Raw genomic sequence first — 20,887 nt, 5'->3', positions numbered from 1 at the left:
TAGTATGGTATTGGCACAAAAACAGACACAAGATCAATGAAACACAATAGGGAACCCTGAAATGGACCCACAAACATACAGCCAACTAATCTTTGACAAAGCAGGAAAGACTATCCAATGGAATAAAGATAGTCTCTTCAGCAGATGGTGTTGGGAAAACTGGACAGTGACATATAGAAGGATGAACCTGGACCACTTTCTTATACCATACACAAAAGTACACTCAAAATGGATGAAAGACCTAAATGTCAAGACAGGAAGCCATCAAAATCCTAGTGGAGAAAGCAGGCAAAAAAACTCTTTGACCTCAGCTGCAGCAACTTCTTACTCAGCATGTCTTCAGAGGGAAGGGAAACAAAAGCAAAAATGAACTACTGGGACCTCATCAAAATAAAAAGCTTCTGCACAGTGAAGGAAACAATCAGTAAAACTAAAACACAACCGACGCAATGGGAGAAGATATTTGCAAACGACATATCAGATAAAGGGTTAGTATCAAAATCTATAAAGAACTTATCAAACTCAACACCCAAAAAACAAATAATCCAGTGAAGAAATGGGCAAAAGACATGAACAGACGCTTCTCCAAAGAAGACATCAGATGAAAAAATGCCAACCGACACATGAAAAAATGTTCAACATCACTCATCATCAGGGAAACAAACTAAAACCACAAGGAGGTACCACCTTACACCTGTCAGAATGGCTAACATTAACAACTCAGGCAACAACAGATGTTGACAAGGATGCAGAGAAAGAGGATCTCTTTTGCACTGCTGGTGGGAATGCAAGCTGGTGCAGCCACTCTGGAAAACAGTGTGGAGGTTCCTCAAAAAATTAAAAATAGAACTACCCTACGACCCAGCAATTGCACTAGTAGGTACTTACCCAAGGGATACAGGTATGCTGTTTTGAAGGGTCACATGCACCCCAATGTTTACAGCAGCACTATCAACAACAGCCAAAGGATGGAAAGAGCCCAAATATCCATCGATAGATGAATGGATAAAGAAGACGTGATATATATATACAACGGAGTATCACTCGGCAATCAAAAAGAATTAAATCTTGCCATTTTCAACTACGTGGATGGAACTAGAGGGTATTATGCTAAGCAAAATTAGAGAAAGACAAATATCATATGACTTCACTCATATGAGGACTTTAAGATACAACACAGATGAACATAAGGGAAGGGAAGCAAAAATAATATACAAACAGGGAGGGAGACAAAACATAAGAGACTCTTAAACACAGAGAACAAACTGAGGGTTGCTGGAAGGGTTGTGGGAGGGGGGATGGGCTAAATGGGCAAGGGGCCTTAAGGAGAATGCTTGTTGGAATAAACAATGGATGCTATATGTAGGGGATGAATCACTGGATTCTACTCCTGAGATCATTATTGTACTATATGCTAACTAACTTGGATGTAAGTTAAAATTAAAAAAAAAAAAAAAAAATCCTAGAAGAAACCGTAAGCTCCTTGACTTCAGTCTTAGTAATAATTTTTTTTTTTTTCGGCGAGTGCCCTCAGGCAAGGGCAACAAAAGCCAAACTAAACAAAGGGGACCACATCAAACTAAAAAGCTTGTGTTTCAGCGAAGGATACCACCTACAAAATGAAAAGGCAACCTACTGAATGGGAGAAGGTATTTGCAAATCATACATCCAGTAAGGGGTTGATATCTAAAATATATAAAGAACTTGTACAACTTAATACCAAAAAACCAACTCAATTAAAAAATGAGCAGATGTGAACCGATATTTTTCCAAAGACATGCAGATGGCGAACAGACACATAAAAAGGTGTTCAGTATCACTAATCATCAGGGAAATTCAAGTCAAAACCACAATGAGATATCACTTCACATCTTTAAGAATGGCTATTATCAAAAAGACAAGAAAATAACACGTGTTTGTGAGAATGTGGAGAAAAGGGAACCCTCATACACTGTCGGTGGAAATGGACACTGGTGCAGCCACTATGGGAAACAGTATGAAGGTTTCTCAAAAATTAAAAATAGAATGAATGTATGGTCCAGCAATTCCCACTTCTGGCTATTGATCCAAAGAAAACAAAAACACCAATCTGAAGAGATATATGCACCCCTTTGTTTACTGCAGCATTATTTACAACAGCCAAGATACGGAAGCAACCCAAGTGTCCTTAGACGAATGGGTAAAGAAGATGTATACAATGAAATATTAGTCACAAAAACGAATGAAAGCTTACCATTTCCAAAAACATCAATGTACCTACAAGGTATAATGCTAAAGGAAACAAGTCCCAACAGAGAAAGACAAATACTGTATGATTTCACTTATATGTGTAATCTAAAAAAAAAAAAAAACCCCAAACAAATGAGCAAACAAAACAAAACAGCAACAGACTCATAGATATAGGAAACAAACTGTTGGTAACCAGAGGGGAAAGCAGGTGAGGGGGCAGGCAAACTAGATGAAGTGGATTGAGAGGTATACGCTTCTAGTTATAAGTCAGTCATGGGTATGTTATACTGCATAGGAATACACTCAATAGTACTGTAATAAGTTTGTATGGTGACAGACGGTAATGAGACTTAATCATGGGAATTATTTCATAATGTATAAAAATAGCAAATCACCATGATGTACACCTGAAAGAGGGTATTATATGTCAATTATACTTCAATAAAAAATACCTAAATACGTAAAAGCCATTTACCGAATAAAGAAAAGAAAATAACAAATGTTAGCAGGGATGTGAAGAAATTGTAGCCATTGTGCATTGCCTCACTTTTCCTCCGGATGATTTATACTACAATGGTATATACAGAAAGCAAGACATCTGCACACTTATATACTTACTTACTTGACATTTACATAAGTATACTTATATACTTATATTTTTACTTCACTCCGTTTTATTCTCCTATGCCTCCACTCCCTGTAATCAAAGCATTCTCCACAAAGCACCTTCAAAAACAATCTAAGACTCCAATCTATTTACATATAACAAAATATGACCACAGAGCATACTTGCTAACCTCAATCAATGGGTTACATTTCCCATTATCATTCCATTAAAGAAATAATGAAATGTCTTTCACTACATAAACCAAAAGTCAACCCTAAAAATCTCATAAAATGATTTTCTAATGAATACCCCTTTGTCTCACAATTCTGAGTCATGTTATTGGTCATCTGCACCAGAGGAAATAACCAAGGAAAAAGTAAACACATAACTTTACCAAATTGATTATCTTAGAAAAATATATGGGGGAAGACAAGATTAAAATGATTGCTGAAAAGGGCTTTGGCATGAAATAATAGTTGACTTACTGTGTGACAGAATTCTTTATTGTGTTTTACATTCAGTCACCATCACACATTTGCTGAGTGGTAAACAGCACCTTAAATTTAGTAGTACTAATTTAAAATTGACATTCTTATAAAAACTGTAAACAGAAGGAATGAGAAAATAACAGCTAACTAAACAAACAGGAAATGATTACTGTCAAGTATTTAAAACTAAATTTCTTATACATTTTTCATCTTCAAATTTCCATGGGGTATAAGTGAATCTCCACATGGACACAACCATGTTTTTTTATTTGTCAGCAATCTTACAAGGTGCCAATGAGCTACAGACTAGGAGCAAGTCCCATTAATCAATCACAAAAGAGACAAAAGACAGAATGATTAATCTCTTTCAGTCTAATTTACTGTTTATCAGAATGTTACTAATTACTACTAATCACTGATAATCCCAGGTCGGATGGAAAAAAATGAAATTTTCACATGTAATTCTTAAAATATTTACTTTTTAAAATTATTTTTTATTATGTTTCTTTGTTTTTGAGAGGCAGAGAGAGACAGAGCATGAGCATGGAATGGGTAGAGAGAGACAGAGACACAGAACCCGAAGCAGGCTCCAGACTCTGAGCTGTCAGCACAGAGGCTGACACGGGGCTTGAACTCATGAACCGTGAGATCGTGACCTGAACTGAAGTCGGACACTCAACCAACTGAGCCACCCAGGCGCCCTAAAATATTTATCTTTTTAAAAAAACTTTATTATTTTGAGAGACAGAGAAAGCGTGAATAGGGGAAGGGCAGAGAGGAAGACAGAGAGAATCCCAAGCAGGCTTCAAACTGTCAGTGCAGAGCCTGATACGGGACTCGAACCCATGAGTGACTTCATGACCTGAGCCAAAGTTGGATGCTTAACTGACTAAGCCACCCAGGTGTCCCAAAATATTTCTCTTTCACAGAAATTCTTTCATCCCTTAAATCATGTTTTCTTACAGTTTACCAAAAAGAGAAAATTATTTTAACAAAAAGGAATAACGTCTAAATTTTACCTTGCCATGCATATTTCTTCCCATTCAAATCAATAGCAAAATCTTCAGGGTAGAAGTCAATTATACTAGAATCCTGTATCAGGGAGAAAAATAAAGATTCAAAACAAAAGTCACACATGCATGAGTTATAAAGAATTTGACATTTCTTTCATTCATGTTATCAGGCCCGATGAGAAAATGAGGTTTTATTCCTTCAAAAACTCGTTATTAAGATATCAAGTCATTAACCCCAGTAGTAAAACAAAATTAACAATTTTATTTAAAAAATGGGGGGCGGGAAGGCATTATTATAGAAAAATTTTAGAACTGACAACTGTGAACCCAAGACAGTCAACGAAGAGTTTACAGACTCCAATAATTCCTACTTCATGCCAGGGTCTCCCCTGCTTTCTATCTGGCACATAAAACAAGCGCAGAGATGATCTGAGGTAGCCCAGTCTGAACTCTGGAAGCCACTACACATGGTGGAAATAAATAAAAATAATAACTTACAGGTAGGCTGAGAACAAAGTAACTGTTACAAGAATTTCTCCCAGGGGCCTCTGGGTGGCTCAGTCATTTAAGTGTCCGACTGCAGCTCAGGTCATGATCTCGCAGTTTGTGAGTTCGAGCCCCACATTGGGCTCTCTGCAGTCAGCATGGAACCCGCTTCAGATCCTTTGTTCCCCTCTCTCTCTGTCCCTCCCCCACTCACGTGTGCTTGCTCTCAAAAATAAAAATACACATTAAAAAAAAATAATTTCTCCCCAACACAAATTAATTTTATTTTCTGGGTAAGGGTTCTGATGACCAAGGAAAGTAGAAAATAAAAAGGTGAAAAGTATAGAGAACTCAGTACGAAGACACTTACGGGATCACTCATGAGCTTCCGCCATGATGGAGGTAGAAAGTTACCACTTGCAGCTGGAAAAACTCCCATAAGTTGTTCCAGTGGTTTAAACTGCAAGAAAGAAAAAAAGTTTAAGATAAAATACACAATTTTTATCTAAGCCAAAATTCTATGAATTTTATGACTCTAAATAACTAGGCTTACCGGTTTAGTGCCCTTCTCAAAATCAGATGGCATGTCTGCAATTCCTTCAAAGTCTGAAGCAAATGGTGCATAATGGAATGGATAATACCATTTCCAGGAAGCACAGCCCTAGAATCATCACCAAAAAACAAAACAAAAACAAAAAAACAAAAAACAAAAAAAAAACCCAAACCCAAAAACCTATGTTCAGTATGGACACAGTAAAGCAAACAAAACTTAGAGTATTATTAACCTATAATATTCTATTTGTAAAACACGACTTCCAGTGCACATTCCATATATTAATTTTTTCCTATAAGTCCTAAAAGTTGTTTTGATTAACTGAACTTTTACTTTATATCAATGGCTCCTTGATTTAGAAACTACTGCATGGGGTGCGTGGGTGGTTCAGTTGGTTGAGCATCTGACACTTGATTCTGACTCAGGTGATGATCCCAGGGTCCTGGGATTGAGCTCCACATGGGGCTCCAAGCTGAGTGTGGAGCCTACTTAAGATCTAACCCCCCCCACACACTCTTTCTTTCCCCTCCTCCCTCCCTCTGGCCCCTTCCCCCCTTGTGCTTTCTCTAAAAATAAAAATCTTTTTTTCTTGAGAGAGAGCACGTGTGCATGCACACGAGCTGGGGAGGGGCAGGGAGAGAAGAGAGAATCCCAAGCAAGCTCCGCACTATCAGCACAGAGCCTGATGAGGGACTCAATCTCACGAACCATGAGATCATGACCTGAGCCAAGATCAAGAGTCAGACACTTAACTGACTGAGGCACCCAGGCACCCCCCGCCAGAAAAAAAAAAAAAACAAAAAAACAAAAAAAAAAACCCACACACTACTGCAAAGCATTTTTAATAATTAGTAGTTAACACCAAACTTTATATTTACAAACAAATTTGGTGAAGATTTTTATCCTTAAAATGTGCTTGGAGGTATTTCTTTCCAATTCTACAGCTGCCATCACCAAACAGAATGAAGAGTGGTGGTAGCTGGCACTTACCTATAGCATATAGATGGTAAGGCACATCACTGAAACAGTGACTGAGTAAAACTGCCAACAATAAGTTTCATTTTACAATTCCCTATTACATTTTCATTGTGACAACTTTCTCTTTACTATAAAAATATTTAAGTAAACCTATCAAAAAGAAAACAGTAAGTTTTACTGATAGAAAAGTCCTCCTAATATGTTTTGATTCTATGCCTAGGGAATTAAAATCTTGAGGATGAAAGTAAAACATGAATTTGCAGTATTTTACAACCTAACTTAATGCATCCAAATTACACTTTCCACTTAATGACAAACTCCATCTTTTCTCAGATCACACCAAACCTAACTTGTTTTGCTCTCCAAGAACGAAACCAGGTATTAACTACTAGTGTTACAATCCCCTCTATGTCTACCTAATCTCTCACACTCTGACATCTCAATTATCAAAAGCTTAAAGTCAGATACAGATTACTCCAATTATCATGCATTTCATGTAACATCACTACATTACACGGAGGAAATGGTATCATTCAAATGTCTTTCGAATTCTTACTAGTATTTTCTAGGCTTTGTCCTTTGTTCAGTCATTTAGTGACTGTCTATTAATTACTTAGTTATTTTTAATTTCCAATTAAAAAACCATTATACTTTAATCACGTTAAAGACAAAGTACACTCAACCATACTACTTGACGCCGAAATCTTTAATAAGCAAAACAAAAATTATCTTTGTTTATATATTAACACTTGAGAAGCTTCAAAGGGTTTACAAACAAATATTATTTAAGGTAATGAATTTCTGAACAAGAAGCTTTTAAAAAAATGAGTCTGGATTTAATTTCATAACACAGCTCAATAATACACATTATTATAGAAATTACTATCTTCCTTAAATGATTAGGTAGATTTAGAGGAAAATATTCTCTGTACCTGGTAATAATATCGAAGAACCCAGCAGAGCCCCTCAACGTAAGACTGTACAACTTTCCGACGGAATTTCTCATCAGCTGCATCAACATCAAATTTGTTCTTGTAGTACCGCTGTTTCCAACCAGCTTCCCATAGCCTAAAATCCAGGCAAAGCCGGTTCATGTCGAATGAATACTTTCAGTAATTGTTCACTGATTTATCACCCAAACCATTTTATATTTAATATCCAGGTGAAATGTTAATGAGTTAAGCAGTAATGCTAACACAGCTTCATTTAATTATTTAATCACTTCTAAAAGCCCACTTACACAGGACTTACTATCAACTTAAGAGATAAACATCAAAAACCCAAATGATGATTCTAGTAAGACCATTAGAAAGCAACATTTTGGAAAAAGAATAACTATTTATTAAAGTAGATACTGAGTATTTGTTTGCTCAAATGTTAATACTGTTTTACATGTTTTTTGATTGTGGACCAATTCTAAAACTACATTTTAAGATTCAAATACTGAAGATATTTCAAGGTCCTCCGTTTGTAAAATACATTTAAACTAAATAAAGGAAGCCAATCAAATTACTTAAAAAAAAAAAAAAGAGTTACATGTGTAATTTTTTAAAAGGTAAAAATGGTTTATAAGATAATCTAGGAACCAGGCAGAAAATTATGTTTATATCTACTTTCCCCATCTGTGGGCCTTATTCTTCTTTCAGCTAAGAGCTGTTGGCTTAAGGGAAGGACACATAAACACATATATGCATGTTCTGGTAAAACTTAGAAGTAGGTTCACTTCTAATTCACTAAATTCTCATTTGTCACTGACAATACACGTGAACTATACGTTTTTCACTCAAAAGTATATATATATTTTTAAATACTCATTTTTCATTCTCTGAAAGATTTAAACATTTTATCGAAGAACACAAAGAAGCCAAAGAACACTAAAAAAACAAAACAAGACAGATCAAGAACATCAAGATGATTCTCATTTAAGGGCTATTTTCTACCATGTGCCACATCTTACAAATTGCAGTCATGTTCCAGAATATACCACATCAATTTTAATTTCCTCCCACCTGCCCCAAGGATTCACAGGACATCACTTAGGAGAAATATCCTCTATGATGCAGACTGTAATTGTTTTACAGAAAATATTAATGAAATACATGTTAAGGGTCCCAAGCATTTCTTAATAGAAGCATTTCTACCTTGACTATTCTCAGCACCGGATTACACAATAAAGTACTAATAAATCAAGTTAACTATTAAGCTGGTATCGATCAAGATGGCTACACAATAAAACAGAAAACATACTCTAAGAGGAAAATCCAGAGTTGCAGAAACAGAGGATCAGGTAAATGTTCAATCACAAGTCACCAAAGATCTCAGAATCTGACATCAAAGGACGTTAGGAAAATACAGAACCATATATGACACTTGAGAAGTTTCTCATCATAAATGCAAACATACCATCCACGTCCTATAAAAGAAGCATGAGTTGTGGACCACTATTGTTTAACTTTGAAATATATCATTTTGCTAAATTCTTAATTAGTTATAATTATTCAGACTGTTGGCCTTTTGCACTTGGAACACAGGGTTCAAATACGGATTTAATTACATGAGAGGCTGTTAATCTTACATAATGATCTCAAATCTCTGGATAAAGAATCAAAATTTCTCATTACAAATTTCAAGTATACAGCTAAAGGGAAACTTCCCTGTCATGAAATATAATTGTACAGATCCAAGTCTGTGGTTTTAAAAAATATACATGTTTATCTCTTTTGCATATTTCATTTGAGGAAGAACCTTTTCCAACTGAGATTAAAGCAAACTATATTAAGTATCCAAATGTAACTGAACTTTCTGTGTTAAGCAGCCTGAAGATTTAATCTCAAAACAGTAACATTCAGATCACATAGTCAGAGCTAAACACCTCATGTCTAGCCTATCTAGTGCCTGGTCTCAGAGGGAAAAGTGGCTTGGAGGACAAAAACCTGCACGCATACTAATCTAGATACTTAGGTTTAACAGCTATAGCTTACACATCTCACTGGAATTTACTGACTATTCTAACCCTCCACATTAATTACTGGTGGATAAAAAGATCACAGGCAAGCATCTGAAGGCAATGCTGCTCTAAGCTAAATAGCATTAATTAGACAGCATCTATTTCAGCAATTTGATAACAAAGTGTTACCAAAAAATGGTTTCACCTGACATTATCCTCTGGCTCAGGTTCACTGTCACTGTCTTCTGCTTTTCGCTTAATTCCTCCTATCGGAGATGGGGAGCCATCAGAAGTGAAACTTGTATTAGGAGACACTGAAGGACTCTGCAAACAATTATAACATTACACAGAAAGGATTTAATTATTCATTTCACACAAGAAGTTACATCCAACTGTTGTTACAATCATGCTTCATGATAATACATTTTTTAAAGCTATTAAATAGATATGGTAAACATATTTAGAAAATACAAAGACTGATCTTGGCCTACGCCACTTCTTCAAAAAAGAATAATATAGTTTCAAGCTTCCTATGCTTAAACTCAAAAGAATCTGAACATTATCAGAATAAAAATTATTTCAGAAGAAAAAAGAATTTAATCTTATAAATTTTTAAAAATTATAGGGCTTGATTATTTTTTCTTTGGTGGTTCCTCACATTATGAATTCACAACCACTTTATACCAAACAAATAGCAAAGTTGGGAGGGGGAAAATATAAATACATAAATTAATAATATACAATATAATCAATGCTGGAGACAACAAAGTTAAATGGTAAGTGCTCAACCTCACGCAACCATCAGGAAATCAACAGTTTAAAGACACTCTGCCAGGTAAGTGATAAAATTATTGATAATGTTTTAAAATTCAATGTACAAGTAAAAATCTATCAGTAACTTAGAAAAATGCAGATTTAGTATTTCAAAGACTTAGATACCACTTTAAATTCAGTATTATCTTCCCTTTGTAACTAACTCAGGAAACACAGTGAACACTCTAAAGTATTTCAGTATTTCATTAAAAAATTAAAATTTCCTGCAACTTCAGTTTTTCATGTTATGACCAAAAACACAAGTGGCAGAAAAGGTTTTAATGATAAGGTTTTTCTTCTGTTATACAGAGTATATTAAATGTTGTGAGTAAACTGAATTATTTTTAAACTACTTTATGAATGTAGTTTACACCATAGGTCAAAAAAAGTTACAACAAAGCAGAGCTTATAATTTTCTTTTAAAAATGTATAATTTCCATTTTTTTCATGATACTATATGGCCAATACGTTAAAAAAAACACACAAAACTATAAAAATAAATTCAGGAAGGTGCGGTTGTACTTGAAACTGAGATGGGTATTTTCAGTCAGACAGATCTGAGTTTGAAATACCAAGTCCAACCTTTATAGGTTATACAGCCTTAGACAATTTACCTCTGTTAGCCTCAACCTGAAATGGGATAATGTTCTCTTTGGAGGTTATTGCGAGGATTAAAGGAAAATGATATGAACGATACGTATGAAAGATCAACAACACAGGCTGCCTACATGGCGTAAGGTGGGTCACCTTTCAAGAAGTCATCACTTTTATTTTTCAAACCCAACACTAAATCCATTTGGATTAAATTATGAGATGATATTCATAGCTATCATCTAAGTACAAAGAAGTTGGATAAAAAGCAAACTTTCCCAAACTGACAAACAAGATAAAAAAAAAAAAAACCAAACAGAAAACTATCTTTAGATAACAAATACAACTCCAACAGAAAACAAAAAGTAGCTTGTTCTTTAATACCAAATCTCTACTGCTCTTTTTTTGTTCTCTCTCTACCAACAAAAATAGTCTTTCCTGAACATACCAGATTTATACCAATTTATTCAAATTCCTTTTTAAAAAACTCTTTTTTGCAATCAAATTTTATCAAATGGCTGCAGATATAGTCAAACCATACTTTTCAGAACGCAAAACTTAAAAACACAGATTTATGAGGAAACAGAAGCCAGCTAGTAAAACATTAACAACGTTGACCATCAAGTAGACACTACTCAATACTGGACATGTCCAACAGCTTAAAAAAAAAAAAAAAAAAAAGCACAAACTCTGTAACTCAAAAGGCAACCTTTAAATGAACTGGTAATTCAGCCTTGTGATTTCCTTAAATTTATAACATTCTAGATGAAAAACCTTCTACGCCAAGACTCCAACAGAAATAACTGTGTCAAGGGGAATTAAGATAGGATCAAATAAGCAACCTAATCACCAATCTCCCTATTCCTACTCCCATGGCAGACATTATTAATCAACGGTGGGTCTAGTCCTGTGGAGCTTTAGTATGATACTGGAATCTCTCTCAAAGCAATCACAGCTGGCCAAGTTTAACTTTGCCATACTCCCTGGGATTAAGAAAAAAAGCATTGTATCATCAACATGGTGTCTGACAATACAAGTCACTTAGTTCCACTCTGTGGAGAAGGCAGTCACTATTAAATGATGGACATCAGCCTTTTCTGTTCTATTCAAGTGCCTCATCGCAATCCTTCACTGACCCTCCATATCCCACTGTTAATGGTGAAAGGAATAAGACAAGAACACAAAAATCAAACAGAACAAAAAACAGAACAGAAACCCAGGCTGCTTCTCTTAGGAGATGCAAAATCTCAGTTCCCAAATTCCAAATCTAAGGCTCTAAAACTTCAAAATGGAAACTGGCGAGAATATAAATCAGTCTCCTAGTATGGCAAAGATTCCACAAATAGGACTGCCCTGTAATAAAGGATTTGAGCATAAATAGGATAACAGAATAATGAAACTTAAATATCTAAACTTATACAATTTCCATGAATATATAACAAAAATTTACACTAGATCTCAAGCCTTACAAAACATATTTCCTCTCTCTATAGTACACATTTTCTCTCTTATGCCTACCAACCTGAAATAAGCAATCGTTTTATTTGCTGTCCTTCAATTCGTGGTCTATTCCCTCACCCCTGCTGCTGCCCTGTCATGTGCTCTGTGCTCAGTGTTGCCACTGAACAACAGGAAGCTACTGGACAGAGTACAGCCTTGCTGGCTGAGATGATCTGCTTCTTCAGTTTGGATCACCAAGTTTAAACAAGGAAGGACTGCAGGTGGCAAATCCATTCAGTTCCTGAGTTTCTAAGTACAGAGCAACGAGAATTTGGATAGCGAGAGCTACCTTAAAATATATATTCAAATCTATTCCATTCCTGAGTTGGAGGGTAAGGGTTTGGGCAGTGAGAAGTGCTTATTTTTGACAGACTGGGATTAGTCTGTAAAATGTCCGTAACCGATCCCTGGAAAGAAAGGGGAAAACCATTTTTCTCTCTTGTCCCCTTCAAGCTTCTAGCACCCAGTACCTTTGGTTGCATTACAGAAACCCTACAGCCTCTTAGCTATCTATATTTGCATGCATTTTCTTTTCTTTCATGTTATTTAGATATTTACATATTGATAATCATGGATTCAGCAAAGTTAAAAATATCTCAAGGCAAAAGAAATTGAGAAAACTACAAAACAACTCCAGGCTGAGTAACAAAATTCACACACAACTGCAAGAGACCTCTGATGGTCACCACTTTTCAATGCCACATGAAAGTAAGTCACTTACAGAGTTATTCTGCATCCTCATTTCATAGGCTGCTTGTCTTGGATTACTGGCTACTTGAGAACCTGGTGAATTTCTTGAACCCAAGGCATGTGGGGTTAATATTCCACCAGGAGAGAAAGCTGGTTGATCTCTCTAACATAAGTGGAAACAAATGTAGAAATTAAAATTACATCACAACACAGATGACAGGAAGAAAAGAAGGCAATGGAACAGGATTCTCACTGTAAGCACTTAAAGGAGGAACTGGATTTCTGTTAGCATTTACAAACTGTTAGCACAATTTGATCTGATGGTAACTCACCCTGTAAACATTATCCTGTAACATTTAATAACTGTTTTAAAAGTACATAATACATTGTTCTGATACACAGAATCTACTCATGTCTCATTAAGCTATTCTATGATTCCTGACAATTTCAAAACACATTCAAGAAACAATTTCAGGCACATGAAAATAATAGAACTATTAAGGTTAAAAAAACTAATCAAGAGTTTAATCTATACTTAGGAAAAACCATTTTTATTTACCCTTCACCTAGCTAGAATTTAACTCTTCACTTCCAATTAGAGCTGTAATTAGTGACAGTTGTGGCTGACTGATACAACACACTTGTTACACAGGTACTGACCGAAAGAAAATAGCAATACATAAGGTAGAAATCAAATATGCCCCTCTGAATCTAGTGGTTTTGAACATACCTGTAACAATAAGGAACTCTACTTTTCTCCCTTCCAGAGTCCCCAACTTGCTTACTTCTAATAAAATATAAAAATAAATGGGGTGCCTGGGTGGCTCGGTCGGTTAAGCATCTGATTCTTGATCTCAGCTCAGGTTATGATCTCACAGTTCGTGGGTTCAAGCCCCGCATCAGGCTCTATGCTGTCAGCACAGATTGTGGGATTGTGTCCTTCTCTCTCTGCTTCTCCCCGACTTGCTCTCTATCTCTCTCTCAAAATAAATAAAAATAAACTTAAAAAATATAATAATAATAGTAATAATAATAAAAGGCAGTCCTTAAACTCCATGAGTTTAAAATCTAGTAAAGAAGCAAGAAAAATAAGAACTAAAGAAGTAACTACAGAGCATTATGCAAGAAGTAAGAAAACAAATATCACAAGCAAAAGCAGCAGAGTTCAGAGAAAGGACTGCTAATCCTGGATGAGGGTGGAGGCCTTAAGAGAGGCCCTGGTGGAAAAGCTAAGATGTGAGGGAGTCGTGAAGTCAGAAATCCACTCGGAGCTAGCAAGTGCAGGCAATGCTCTGAGTCAGGAGGGACGTGATACATTCAGAAGACAGGAGGGAAAAGCCGGGCGGCTACAATCAGACTGGATCAGAGTACATTCTGCATGCCAGACTGAGACAGAAGTGGGTTCTGAGGGAACTACAAAAATCACGGGTCATTTCCAAGCAGAGAAACAACAGTTTCAGGAAGATTAACCTGACAGATGTAGACAGAATGCAGTAACTTTTAAGAGGATATAAAGGGTTGACTGCTTTTATTACAGAAACAATACCTGATAATGACAAAAAAATTCAAATAGCTAAGTGCCCCATGCCCATCAAGTGCATCCTTTCAGACTCCAGAGCTTAGAAAAAACACCAGCATTCTTTCTCTAGGCAAGACAGCAGCTGGGTAGACATTATGTCCCTAACCAACTCCTATCAGAGAAGAAATAAAGCAACTGCAATGAACATCTTTCTCCCAAACTGTAAACTTAGGCTATTGCCCATCTTACGAAATTAATTAAAACTCACCTTCATTCTCTTTCTTTTTTCTTTCTGTCGTCTTCTAAAACTGTCCTAAAAGTATAAAATCCACATATTCTGTCAAATAATTACACAAAAATGTCAGAGTTAAACATTACCAGGAATGATTTGGGAAACAATTTAAGTCTTAAAGGAAGACCCCAGAAACCTAGACATATATAATTAAACTAGGCAATGGACCATATGTTCAAAGTGCTGTTTATCAGAACCTTTGACGGACACAGATCATTCTAAATGGAGTTTAGATATAATTTGTTCCTCTTAATTTTTTTCACTTAAGCTTTTGACATCATTTCAGGAAAGAATACAAGTCATGACAAAGACTCTTGGTTTCACCCTGGAGCAAATAGGCTGTCAATATGGAGAAGATGCAAGTAAGTAAGAAAACAAATAATTCTAAGTTTTAGCTGTATACAGTTAATAACCAAGATGTCCATTTAAAAACAAACTGACAATTTAATAATGAGCTTGTGTTACCTAAAAAGGGCTCGACAGTTCCTAATTCTGTAGCATGCATGGCACAGAGTGGGTAAAGAGAGAAGTGGGGCTCTATACAAACATCACCCCCCTGCCCCACACACCAGGTTCTAAGAAGTCAATCTAATGAAAGAAAGGAAGGAAATTCAGATGTCTGCCCTGCTCATTCTGAGCCAATTTAATCCACAAGAAAGGGTCCACTCTGCATGGATTCTTCCCCTCCGCTCATTTTCAAAATGTAGTCACGGTTTCAATTAAACAGGATTTGGGGTTGATCTTGTTTCCCACTAACTGTTTGGCCATTCAAAGGCCTCCCTGGCCCCAGCATTCCTCCCATGCCCAAGATTCTGTGAGAATCAAGGCACTGGAATGTCAACTGAGGTCCTATGACAGCCCAAAACAGGGGCTAGAATTACTGTACTGACTGCCACCTTACTAGCTGCACTTCTCTGCTCTTCCAGATCAGTAATGCCAACTGTAAAATAACATCCTTAAATAAGATCTTTAATTTGTACTTTGTCAAAAGAGAAGCTGAATGTTGGATATATGGTGAATGACTACCTTAAAACCTCCGAAGATATGAAATGCACCAACTTCTTTAAACAAGATTTCCTCTCCATCTTTAATGAAATGTCTCTTATCTAGGGCACCAATGAGCTACAGACTGTAAAATTCACTAGTCAGTTTTCAGTCTACATCTGACCATGACTCTCCATCTTGAATCATGCTCTTCACTTGGGTTCCCAGCCACTACACTCACCTGGTTCTCCTCTTTCACTCTTGCTGCATGCCTTTGCTCCTTGACTCCCCAACCTCTAATGTTAGTGTTCCTCTGTGCCTAATACTTGGACTTTTCTACTCTCATGAGAATAGTCATCTGGTCTCATGGCTTTAAACACCATGTAAATGGTGATGAGTCTCCAACCAGGACCTCTCCACCACCTCCTAGTCTTCTTTATCAGTTACTCAGACAATTTTTCAACTGCTCACACAAAAATGCCTTGGAGTCATTCTTTATAACTTTGCTTCTCTCAGCCTAACATCAGCCAATCCAGTGGCTCTACCATCAAAACATATTCAAATTTCAACTACCTCTTATCATCTCCACTGCCACCATGCTGGCTCCCTTGGATTGCTGCAAAAGAGCCTCCTACCTAGGCTCACTACTTCCATATAGTCTCAATACAGCAGCTAGAGTGATCAATCCTTTCACATGTGCCAGATCTTGTTACTTCTATACTCAAAGCCCTCCACTGATGTAGAATGAAAGCTAAGTCCTCATAATGACCTACAGGATCTTCCCAGAATGGGCCCTGAATCACTGTTCTGATCTCTTCTCCTGTCACTTCCCTCTTGTTTCCTCTGCTCTTGACATACTGGGTCCTTACTGTTCTGTCAACATCCTAGGTACACTCCCTACAGCCTCTGCACAGCCTATTCCCCCTGGCTTGAAATGCTCTTCTTACAAACACCTGTACAGTTTACTTCTTCACATTCTTAAGGTCTTTATTCAAAGTCATCTGTCAGTGAGGCCTTCTCTAATCACCTTTTCTAGAACTGCAATGACCTCATATCCACCTTCCCAGATATTTTCTCACCTGCTTTAATTTTCTTCATGGCACTCATCACTAACATATTACATACTTTACTTAGTGTTTGTGCTTATTGTCCACTTCTGGAAGAATGTAAGCTCCATAAGATCAGGAATTTTTGTCAGCTTTTTTGTATTTTTTTTGTTATATCAATGACACTCAGAATACTATCTGGCACATGATAAATACTTAATAAATATTTGCTGAATAAATGAGCATTTGTGAGATAAGACAAACATAAAAGCTTATAAAATAAAAAGCACCTTCAACTGCTCAATTTTAGTAACAAATATTGATGCATCACTTTTCTACCATCTATTTTGTGCTATGAACTCCTCTGGAAATCAGTCAAAAGCCACAGACACACTTTCCAGGAAAAAACATATACCTGGATACTTTTACATTGAATTTCTGAGGGTTCATAAATTTCCCCCAAAGACCAACCTTGCTGATGAACACTGTATGATGTCAAGGAACACCAAAAAAGATCCAAAGCTGTAAAATACCCTCTCTGCTAGTCCAGTTGGAAACCATATTAAGTATTTTGGTATCTATCAAATCCCATAATCCTGTTCTAATGCCAAATATCACCAATATTTTAGTACAAAGTCTGCTAAAGCCATGTAAGAGCGCTGTTCTAATAAAAGTTTTTATATCAAGTAGTACACAGTACATACGTTTTTTTCTTAAGCGTAAATGGAAGTGGGTCAAGTGGAGCCACTGTAATTGTTGATGATTTAATTAAAAATGGCTATTCTGGTAGACATTTGATATCCCAAAGTTAGTTCTGTTATTTGAACCTTACATGTGAAAATTTCTTGCCACCACAGTGGATTACCAAGTACCAAAGGCTTCGGAAGGAATGCTTACAGTCCACTCACTTTGCTACATAAAATGGTACCCAAAGTTCTAAGAAAGAGATCACCAGCTACAGTAAAGAAAGTTGAATAAAATATTGTCAGATATAATGACATGCTTGAATCTGACAGGAGGTCACAAAGCAACGTAGCAGTATTACTATATTGCTATTTGCTCAAAATAGGCCTATGAATTCGCTTAAGATCTGAAAGGACTTCCTTCATTCTCTAAGAAGCTATTATCTGCTCATTTTACCCACTGTTTGCCTTGCCCCCCTTAACCCTCCCCCACAACCATCCTCCAAGCCCCTCTGCCTTCAGGCTGCTGCCCTTCCTCCTCACTGACTCCGAGGGCCTCCAAACCCCTGGCCACAGACTAGGGGCCTGTCCATCTTTTTTTTTTTTTTTTTTAATTAACTTGTTTTATTTTCAACTTTTTTAAATTTACATCCAAATTAGTTAGCATATAGTGCAACAATGATTTCAGGAGTAGATTCCTTAGTGAGGGGCCTGTCCATCTTGCTTGGACACCTCAGACAACACAAATGGCTTCTCTTCTCTTTAGGGATTTCCTCCCCTCTCTCTAGAACTGGTCCCTCCCCCTCCTTAAATGTCCATGTTTCTCAAGGTTTCTGTTGGAGGCACTTTCACTCCACACAGGCTCCCAGGGACTTCAAGTTCACACCCATAGCTTGAAGTACCCCCCACCTGCTAATAGTTCTCCAATCTCCTTTCAGAAGACTTCTGCCCTGAGCTTTACACAAATCCATCTAATTGCTTCATGGACTTTTTCCTCTCCAGTATCCTATGGCCTCTCAAACTTAGTATCTCCAAAATCAATTCAATTTCCATCTTGTCCCCACCCTAACCTGCTCTACCGCAAGTGCTTGCTATTCTCAGTGAATGGCACCAGGAATCTCCCAACTGCCTGAGCCAGAAACCCAGACTCTCACCTAAGCATTTACCCTATCACATGTAATCAATTTCCAAGTGCTTCCAAGTGCTTCTGCCTTGGCTGATGCAGTCCAACCCTGATTCCCTACACTCTATTACCAGAGTACAAAGTTCCTTGGTCTTAACCTGTCTTCCAGGGCATAAATATTTCCTGTAAAACATGGCAGCCACAAGTTCAATCCCAGCATTCTTCTAGTGTTGGCATCCTCATTTCATGGCCTACTGATCAGACAGGTGTTTAGATTTATATCTTAAGATCATGAAGAGAGAAAAAATTACAATGCAACTCACACAGCGTACAATACATAGTTCCACACAGCAAGCATCACAACCTTTATAAAATAAAGCACTGACCACTCATGATTATGTTGGTGTTTGATACACTATAATAATATAAGAACGCACTCAAAGAGGTTAAAAGTACAATCACAGGATCATCATAGCCTATTAGAGACAGGAGCAATTTAGCTACTGCAATAGAAACACTTTACCTCATCATCTTTTCTCTTTTTAAAAATGCTATCCTCAACTTCACCAACTGCTAACATGATCATCTGTACTCTTTGCAGATTGACATAACCACTTTCTGTAAGGTAACCCTGTAAGTGATAAAATACATGTAAAATGATCTTCTTATAAAAGCAAATACTTCTGTTTTGAAATTATTCAAGAGTGAACTTACCCCAGTTTTGTGTACCACATTTTTGTATATGTTAACCAAACGGTCAATTGCACCTTCCCTGCCACCAGGAAACAAACATTACGCATTAGGACCAGTATGCACTGTAAAGGCAAGACGGCTAAAACACTAGTGTGAAAACTTACACAAACACACATACCTAATTTCTAATGATGGCAGGTGAGGAAGGAAGTCATTTCCCACAAAGAAGCACATGAAGACCCAGTCATCAATGCTCCTCTCGACATCAAATGTGAATGGTAGGCTGGCCATGGTGAGCTCTCTTTCCAAATACTACAACGAGAAAGAAATGCTGCCATTAAAGCTATCAAAAGCCACCCTGCTTCAGAGCACCGATCCCAGTGTTTACTGCTACATACCTCACGAAGAACATTAAGACGAAGGAAGATAAATTCTCCTTCTGCACAAGGAAGACTATCTGCAAGTTCATCATGCTGCAGGAAAGTGAATCAAGATTAAACAAGTATACTCTAAACCTTCTCATTTTTCCCAACTCAATAAATATTGTGACTTTCTCTAAAGAGAAATTTTACAAGTATTAAAAAAAATGGAACTCACTGAACCATCTTAAAAAATTATCCATAATCCCAATCACACCTAGACCAGGGATCAGCAAACGCTTTTGCAAAAGACCAGATAGTAAACATTTTAGCCTACAGGACACACATATGGTCTCTGTTGCATATTCTTTCATGTTTTTCTTTTTACAACTCTTTAAAAATGTAAATACCATTCTTAGATCATTTGTCAAATCTGGAGGGCTGTAGCTTATCAACCCCGACCTAGAGCCAGCCAATATTAACATTTCAAGGTATATGCCTCTAGACCCTCCTCTGTGAATATATGGTACATTTTTTACCTCCTTTTTTCACTCAGCATGTCTTTTAAAGAGGCACCATATTCTTAAATCAGATAAAAATCCATTCAAAGGGGACTGAGTATAATCAAGTGAACCCAAAATATGTAGGAACTAGGGGTAACTTAAAAGTATCAAGATTAATATATTTGATTTATACTTCTTTTTAAGAAAAATAACCATCTGAAACAAATACTTCTACAAACAAATCATGTACAAGAAGCGTTATTAACTAGGAGACCTAAGACTCGTGTAGATATAATAAGCTATGTTAGAAAAAACGGAGAGAGTAGAAAGAATGAATGCATGCATGCTTTTCAAACCACGTTTCCTTTAATGAGTTCCGAAAGACACATTTCTGTGAGGGGTAACAGAGCAAGTAGGTAAAAACTGAATCAACTAGTCGGTGCTCTTTAAAGTCTTTTTTTTTATCCATTTTAAAAATGAAGCAACCTGAATATACTTAATGCCATTGAACTGTAAACTTAAAAATGGTTAAAATAGTATATTTTATGATACATAGACTTTATTACAACAAAAAATAAAACAGAAAAATTTTAAATGACAGAACTACCATCTCAAAGTTCTTACCTTTCCCTTCTTTTCTCTTGGCAAACCTTCACAGTCCTTGACCTCATGTCCAAACTGATTACAAAGACCACATGGTTTGGGTTTGTTTGGTTTGAATTCTTCTCTAATGATGGTAAAGTTGGGTTCGTGTGTAGCAAGGCCGAGCATAATGAGATCAGCTATCAAT

General features: G+C 36.6%; 1 protein-coding gene across 1 annotated transcript in view; it reads right to left on the bottom strand.

Annotated features, from left to right (window-relative positions):
* Positions 1-20,887, bottom strand: part of XRN2 (5'-3' exoribonuclease 2) — a 77,326-nt gene that overhangs the window by 36,438 nt on the left and 20,001 nt on the right. The window contains exons 9-20 of the mRNA XM_027069470.2: positions 20,722-20,879; positions 19,634-19,708; positions 19,414-19,547; positions 19,257-19,314; positions 19,066-19,173; positions 14,683-14,727; positions 12,927-13,058; positions 9,507-9,625; positions 7,287-7,422; positions 5,377-5,484; positions 5,194-5,283; positions 4,344-4,416 (exon numbers count right to left, since the gene is read on the bottom strand). Of these exons, the coding sequence (XP_026925271.1) occupies positions 4,344-4,416; positions 5,194-5,283; positions 5,377-5,484; positions 7,287-7,422; positions 9,507-9,625; positions 12,927-13,058; positions 14,683-14,727; positions 19,066-19,173; positions 19,257-19,314; positions 19,414-19,547; positions 19,634-19,708; positions 20,722-20,879 (1,236 nt within the window). The remainder of the gene's footprint in view (positions 1-4,343; positions 4,417-5,193; positions 5,284-5,376; positions 5,485-7,286; positions 7,423-9,506; positions 9,626-12,926; positions 13,059-14,682; positions 14,728-19,065; positions 19,174-19,256; positions 19,315-19,413; positions 19,548-19,633; positions 19,709-20,721; positions 20,880-20,887) is intronic.

The sequence above is a fragment of the Acinonyx jubatus genome, chromosome A3 (genome assembly GCF_027475565.1).
Source record: "Acinonyx jubatus isolate Ajub_Pintada_27869175 chromosome A3, VMU_Ajub_asm_v1.0, whole genome shotgun sequence".
Classification (NCBI taxonomy): domain Eukaryota; kingdom Metazoa; phylum Chordata; class Mammalia; order Carnivora; family Felidae; genus Acinonyx; species Acinonyx jubatus.
Note: the sequence above shows the minus strand (reverse complement) of the source record. Positions and strands in the feature narration are given on the sequence as shown.